General features: G+C 34.0%; 1 protein-coding gene and 1 long non-coding RNA gene across 2 annotated transcripts; both read right to left on the bottom strand.

Moving 5' to 3' along the window:
• Positions 1-471: 471 nt before the first annotated feature.
• On the bottom strand, positions 472-1,373 carry LOC127158197 (steroid receptor RNA activator 1-like). Its single transcript, XM_051101350.1, has one exon. The coding sequence runs from the start codon at positions 1,363-1,365 to the stop codon at positions 712-714; it is 654 nt and encodes a 217-aa protein (XP_050957307.1). The 5' UTR covers positions 1,366-1,373; the 3' UTR covers positions 472-711.
• Positions 1,374-1,477: 104 nt separating this feature from the next.
• On the bottom strand, positions 1,478-5,382 carry LOC127158198 (uncharacterized). The gene is made up of 3 exons (XR_007826084.1): positions 4,985-5,382; positions 4,080-4,135; positions 1,478-1,727 (listed from the first exon to the last, which is right to left on the bottom strand). It is a non-coding gene; the product is annotated as an uncharacterized LOC127158198 (long non-coding RNA).
• Between the last annotated feature and the right edge of the window lie 2,435 nt (positions 5,383-7,817).

Genomic DNA, 7,817 nt, shown 5'->3' with positions numbered 1-7,817 from the left:
CCCTGCATTTATCACATGTGAATCCCTCGCTGCCGACAGAGATTGATAAACTATACATATGACAGGTGATGCAGGTTACCAGGAAAGGAGAAGAAGCCATTACTCACCGTAGATGTAGAATGATTTCAACTCACCACTGTTGTCTGATGAACTTGTGTAGAAAAAGGCGTAGAGAAAAATTAAAAATGAATGGCAAGCTAACCGGCTAACACACTACAAACACGCTGCACTCGCGGTTGTACAATAAAAACGAGCGATCAACGAGAGCGAGGGAAGAAAGGAAAGCGGTAGTAGACGTGAATAGAGACGTGAGTGGGAACGCAAATGGCAGGCTAACCGGCAAACGGAATGCTAACGCACAGCGCGGCGTTGCACTGGCGGTTATAGATTAAAAACGAGCGATCGGATTAGTTTGATGGATAATAACAGAAATCTGGTGGGGAAAAAAGCTATATTTTATCCAAATTTTATATACAGTGGTAATACTTAATACCTACATTATTTTAAATATACATTATTTTCAATTTTTAATGAGGAAAAATAAAAAAAAGACTGTTCCCCACCACCACTCCACAAAAAAGTAATATTAGATGATGTAGATGGGAATGGGCGAAAGGTAGATTGTAGAAAACTTTACATAAGTTAACAAATCACTTTGGCAACTTATATAATGCAGCATGGGTTTTCAGAGGAATGGACATCGTACGGTCCTCATGAGTCTGGATCAGTGCGGTTGTTGATTTGTTCTGGGTTCAGGCTCCGGGCTTCAGCGATAAGACGCTTGACTCCCACCATCCACTGACTGACTTCAGCAACATGATCCACCATCAGGCCTCTGTGGATCTCATCAGCTGAATCCCAATTTTTTCTTTTCAGGTCCTGGGACAATCTATGCATCCTGTGTTTAACCAAAGGAGAAAGTTTTCCACTTTTCCACATGTCCTCAAAAAGCTTCAGACGTCTTTCCACATCATCACAAATTTGTTTCTTTACAGTATGTCTGCATGCGTTTAACGCCCCATAAAGTGCTTCTTGCACATCTTCAATAGACGGCTCTGTCTCCATCTCTATTGCCTCTGTCTTTCCGTCTGAGGGAGGTTTCGGACATATGGATGGCGGGGTGCTGCTATTCATTGGAGGAGGATTCATTCCCCGGGGTGGCGTTAGCATCGCCACCGGTGGGGATTGCATGTCTGATCCAGAACCAGTGGGATGAGCTTGACCAGTGAATTGGGGCGCATGCACCCTCTTGTTGAGAACATTCCTCTTTATTCCACCTGAATCCTTCTGTAAGCCATATGAAAACTGTGGTGGGTCGTTCCACCCGTGCTCCTGATTACCTGGTTTAACAAACTGATCGCTCATCGCAGCCTAGTCTCTACACTACATTCCCATAACATGTGCAGGACCAACCTAAAATGTTTTTATGGTCCTATTAGGTCCTTCCCCACATTTACTGAATGTTTTTAGAACCTTTAGTAACACATTACAGGAAACTATCAGTCAATTCAATTATTTTCAAATTGGCTTTATTGATATGATAATTTCCACAGTAAAGCATCAAAATGTGTCCAAATAATGGAAAACAGTAACAAGAACATATTGATTTATATTAATTATATATTTAGTGTGTGTGTGTGTGTGTGTGTGTGTGTGTGTGTGTGTGTGTGTGTGTGCGTGTGAGTCACTGTCTTTTCAGGAGGTGTCCCAAGTTGTTCTTCGGCTGCCTGAAAAAAGTATAAATAACAATATTTAGCAATCACTTCAATTACTTTTTAACTGCTTTTAATCACACTTAGGTGTATAAGTATAGATGACCAATATATATAGTTGTGCACATAAGTTTACATACCACTTGCAAAATATACAAAATGTTAAGAATTTTAACAAAATACGAGAGATCATGTTATTTTGTATTTAGTACTGTCCTGAATAAGCTATTTCACATAACAGATGTTTATATATACTCCACAAGACAAAACTATAACTGAATTTATAAAAATTACTCCATTCAAAAGTTTACATGCCCTTGAATCTTAATACCGTATGTTGTTTCCTTGGTGATCCACGACTGTTTTTAAGTTTTGTGATAGTTGTTCATGAGTCTCTTGTTTGTCCTGAACAGTTCAACTGCCTGCTGTTCTTCAGAAAAAATCCTTCAGGTCCTTCACATTCTTTGGTTTTCCAGCATCTGCTGCATATGTGAACTTTTTCCAACAGTGACTGTGATTTTGAGATCCATCTTTTCATGCTCAGGACAATTGAGAAACTCATACATGCTATTACAAAAGTACTGCTTAAGAAGGAAACACAAAATATGAAGAGCCTGGGGTGGAAACATTTTGAAATAGATGATTAGGGTAAATTATACTTATTTTGTTTTCTGGAAAACATGTAATTATTTATGTAGCTTTTGAAGTGTAGTACTAAATGAAAAAAATATGATCTTTACAAAAATAAAATTTAAAATTACAGGTCATCATCCTGTTCAAAAGTTTACACCCTCTGGCTCTTAATGCATTGTGTTTCCTTCTTGAGCATCAGTAAATATGTTCAAGTTATATAATAGTAATGTATGAGTCCTTCAGTTGCCCTAAGTGTAAAAAGATGGATCTCAAAATCATCACGTATGCATCACATATGCAGAAGATGCTGGGAAACTAAAGAATGTGTAGGAGCTGGAGGATTTTTCTGAAAAACAGGAGGCAGTTGAACTGCTCAGGACAAACAAGGGAATGATGAACAATCATCACAAAATATTAAAACATCCAGAAAATGGCAAACAGTATTAAGATTCAAGGGTATGTAAACTTTTGAATGGGGTCATTTTTATAAATTCAGTTATTATTTTGTCTCGTAGAGTATATATATAAACATGTTATGTGAAATAGCTTATTCAGGACAGTACTAAATACAAAATAACACACAATTGTCATGTCATTTATTTATTTTTACTTTTCCGTGTGCAACTTTGACATTTAATACATTTTTTTTTCATATACGATATACACACTTTACTTACTTCCATACTTCATGCGTGGGTTTAACATAGTTGCATAGAACAGTTTCCCGCTATAAAATATTTTTGTATATCCTAACAACAAAAATATTTTATATGGTGAAAAAAAAAACATCTTGTTAAAACTATGAACTTACACTACCAGTTAAAAGTTTTAGAACAGTAAGATTATTAATATTTTTTTTAAAGAAGTCTCACCAAGCCTGCATTTATTTGATTCAAAGTACAGCAAAAGCAGTAATACTGTGAAATAGTTTTACCATTTAAAATAACTGCTTTCTATTTGAATATATTTTAAACTGTAATTTTTTTCAGTTACATTTTCAGCATTACTTCAGTCTTCAGTGTCACATGATCCTTCAGAAATCATTTTAATATGTTGATTTGCTGCTCAAGCAACATTTATTTATTTATTAGTACTATTATAAATAATTAAAACAGTTTAGTAATTTTTTTCAGATCAGCATTATCACTGTATTATTCAAAAGCTTGGCATCAGTATTTTATTTATTTATTTATTGGAAAGAATTAAAGGAATTAATCACTTTTATTTTGCAAAAATGCTCCATAAATTGATCAAAAGTGATGATAAAGACATTTATAAAGTTACAAAAGATATCCATTTTAGATAAATGCTGAAAAAATATACTCTGCTGTTTTCAACATAATAATTATATTAAATGTTTTTTGAGCAGCAAATCAGAATATTAGAATGATTTCTGAAGGATCATGTGACTAGAGTAAAGGTGCAAAGAATGCAGCTTTGAAATCACAGGAATAAAATTACATTTTAAAATATATTCAAATCAAAAAAAGTTATTCTAAATAGTAAAAATATTTCAAAATGCTACTGTTTTTGCTGTACTTTGGATCAAATAAACGCAGGCTTGGTGAGCAGAGCAGACTTTTTTTTTATATAAAAACAACAACAACAAAAAAAAACGTACTATTCAAAAACTTCTAACTGGTAATGTATCACATTATAACGTGACAATTATAACGTTTTTCTGGCCTGTCAGCTGCTGCAAATTTGAAAACCCTTTTTGCAAGATAAGCCTACCTTCTGTAATGACATCATGACAACCTGTATGAAGAGGGCAGGGTACATGGCCAGGTCTGGAAAGCACAGAAAGGGGAACAGTATGAAAACACTGCATTCACTGCAGTACAAGGTTCGTTACTAATCAAAGGAAAGACAAAACGGGCGCAAAAATAAAAGACAACTGTAAAAAATGTATTAATTAATTCATAACTTACATTATTACAAAAACCACAGAAAAGAAACAAACATTCTGATCCACAAACATTGTGTATTTTATTTTAGCCTGGTCAGTTAAAAGCATAAATTATTTACGAATCTTTTATATCATTACTATGTAATAAAAAAAAAAAAAAAAAAAAAAAAAAAATAAAAAAAAAAAAAAAAATATATATATATATATATATATATATATACATACACACACATTATTGATAAGCAATTTAAATTTTTAGACCCCTTAACCCAGGGGTGCCCAACCCTGTTCCTGGAGATCTACCTTCCTGCAGAGTTTAGTTCCAACCCTGATCAAACACACCTGTCTGTAATTATCAAGTGCTCCTTCAGATCCTAATTAGCTGGTTCAGTTGTGTTTGATTAGGGTTGGAGCTGAACTCTGCAGGAAGGTAGATCTCCAGGAACAGGGTTGAGCACCCTTGCCTTAACCTATCCCTAAATACAAACATACCCATATCATAGCGAATATAAAATCATATGAAACGTTAGACTGAAATATGCAAGAAACAAGAAACATTTTAGAAACAACATAGAATTACCAAAAAAAATATTTTGGGACGCTAATCCCACTTCTACCTTTAAACCTAAACACAGCCATTTCTTACAGTAACGTTAGGCTATAAATAAAACCATGACAGACAGACAAGTGCAAGCCCAATATTTACTGCAAAAAATGTCAAAAACATTACCAAAAGTAGTCCAAATGATGCTGCGTTGCCACCGCAGGTGAAATACAATAGTTTGGTGTGAGGTACAGAGCACAATTTAAGTTTTTAATCGCTAAAAATATTACTCAGACCATCCTCCTGATTCACTTTGTGAAAGCGCGCATCATTCAAACACACCTAGACAGGAACACTGCTGTCGCAATCTGTGACGAAGCAGGCGAGGACCAATGAGCGTTCGATTTTACCGTCGTAGTTAATTGAAGTGGTACATTTTGAATTTGGACGAACGAATCAGTGCGGGCTTTGATGTTTATACGGTCGTTGCTGAGGATGAAAGATGATCGCTGAATAAAGGGTTGAATTTGGATTTGTTACTGGCAGTTGTATGAATTCAGAAGACTTGGATTACAAAGCACAAATAAAACTGACTGGTGTTATTATGTTGCGTTTTTAGTGTGTTTATGGTTCTATTTTTCAGTCACTGCATGTTGGAGAAAATGGCGTTTATGTCCCACGGCAAAGAAAATAAATATTTCATAAAAATGGTTAAATAATTGAAAAAAATGTTATTCATTTTAAGGGTGTGTAGTCTTGTTTTAAGTTGTATTCTTCGCAATGAGTTGACAGCAGAAATCACACAGAACCGATCGAAATGTTATTTTTCATATTAAGTAAATGAGTAAACTTAATTTAATAAATGCATTTGGAAACATATTGCCTTGGTATGACAACAAATATAATAAAAATGTTAATACCGCGATTTCATTGCCTTAATGCTGTAAACAGAAGTATTTTTCAGTGTCTATGCAAAAGTTTTATAGTTTTTAATATTAGCTTAGTAATGGAACGTGTACTTCTTTTTCAGAAAACTATTATTACAATAACTTTTCATGATATATAATTAATTTAGCAGAAATAACGTTACTCACCGTAGAAGGCTCTCAGCTGGTGAAGAAAAAAAAGCCTCAGTATGGATCAACGGATGCTGGGATGAACAGCTAGATCGCTTCACAGTATACCGGACCTTTGTGATTGGTTTAATACATTGTACATATTAAAAAAATTGTAAACGTGCTGTTAACGTCCAAAATGTCCTCTTTTTTTAAACGTTCTTATGTGACCAGAGATTAACCAATATAGAACTGCCTCCTAAAGTCTTATTGCGAACGTTATTGTATGACTAAAAGAGGACCATGTAAGAACGTTCTGTTAACGTCCCGAATGTCCTCTTTATATAACGTTCTTATGTGACCATAGAATAACCAAAATAGAACGTCCTCCTAAAGTCATTTTGTGAACGTTATTATATGACTAAAAGAGGACCAAATATAGAACGTCATCCTAAAGTCATATTGCGAACGTTATTATATGACTAAAAGAGGACCAAATATAGAACGTCCTCCTAAAGTCATATTGCGAACGTTACTGTATGACTAAACGAGGACCATGTGAGAACGTTCTGTTAACGTCCCGAATGTGCTCTTTATAACGTTCTTATGTGACCATAGAATAACCAAAATAGAACGTCCTCCTAAAGTCATATTGTGAACGTTATTATATGACTAAAAGAGAACCAGGGGCGTCGCTAGGGCTAATCATTCGGGGCTCGAGCCCCGAAAGTTTTTACTCCAGCCCCGAATGTTTTTTTTGTATGGCCTTATGATTTCCACGGAATTTGTCAAAGTTTGAATGAATTAATCAAAAGTTGGTCATTAAACTTAAACCGAGTAGCGATATGGACTAGTATCTGTAAATGTTATGCCGCAAAAGACTATTTAAATATGAATCCTGCATGTTCTGCGTGTCTTTTTATGAATGAACGGCGCGCATACGCGGTTTCGTTTTCTACACATGTGATACTCGCACGCGCAGTGATTACAGCGTCTGCCGTTTCATAACAGACATAAAGGACATAAATACATTAACAACATCTCCAGAACTGCTCTGAGAGTCACTTCATGAGCGTTTCACTGTTTCATTCGAGAAAAACAATCGTCAAATATACACACAGAAATGTAAAGGTATTCACGGCAGCCCGTCAAAGTAAAAGTTCGGTTTAACTTTATTAATCATGCAGTATAATGTATGTGCCTACTACTACTACTACTACTACTACTACTACTATTAATTAATAAAAAATTATTTAAAAAAATTCACACAATATTTCTTCCATGTTTTACATTTTAATAGCAAATCCCCTTTATTTGCCAAAAATAAAATATAATTTTCATTAAAAGATCAATTAAATTAATATTTTATACTGCATTTGATAACCAGGAAAATACACAACACAGAATTCCATAAGGCTATTGTAAAAATAAATAAAAGTTGTTTTTAAACATTCAAATAAACAGACATGCTAAAACATATTTGGTAACAATAAAACGTAAAGTGAGAAAAAATAAAACCTTTCACATTTCCTAAACGTAATTTTTCTTAACTTTTGATAAATTGACGGTAAATTGTATAAGATGCACATGATTAATTACATTTTGATTAATACAACTAAATTTAACTATTAAAACGAAGACCAGAAAAATGAAAACAGAAAACAGAATTTGAAGGAAAAAAAAAAAAAAATCGGAATCTGGGGAAAAAATAGGTCCCTATTTTTGCATGCAACTACATATTTGTTACAGTTATAAATATTTTTTATTATAGTTATAAATAATTTTATTTGTCTAACATATTTTTGTAATGTTATAATTTTGTTATAATACTTTGATATGTTTGCTATTTGCAGTGATTACTATTTACTATTGTTAATAGTGTGACAAGGTCTTTAACCCCCGATTTAATGCCCCCGGACCCGCCTAGAAGGATCCAGGTTCAACCATTTGTGTCTAACAAAATT

This window comes from Labeo rohita, unplaced genomic scaffold (genome assembly GCF_022985175.1).
Source record: "Labeo rohita strain BAU-BD-2019 unplaced genomic scaffold, IGBB_LRoh.1.0 scaffold_1382, whole genome shotgun sequence".
Taxonomy (NCBI): Eukaryota; Metazoa; Chordata; class Actinopteri; order Cypriniformes; family Cyprinidae; genus Labeo; species Labeo rohita.
The sequence above is the reverse complement of the archived record's forward strand: the minus strand, read 5'-3'. Positions and strand labels throughout refer to the sequence as shown.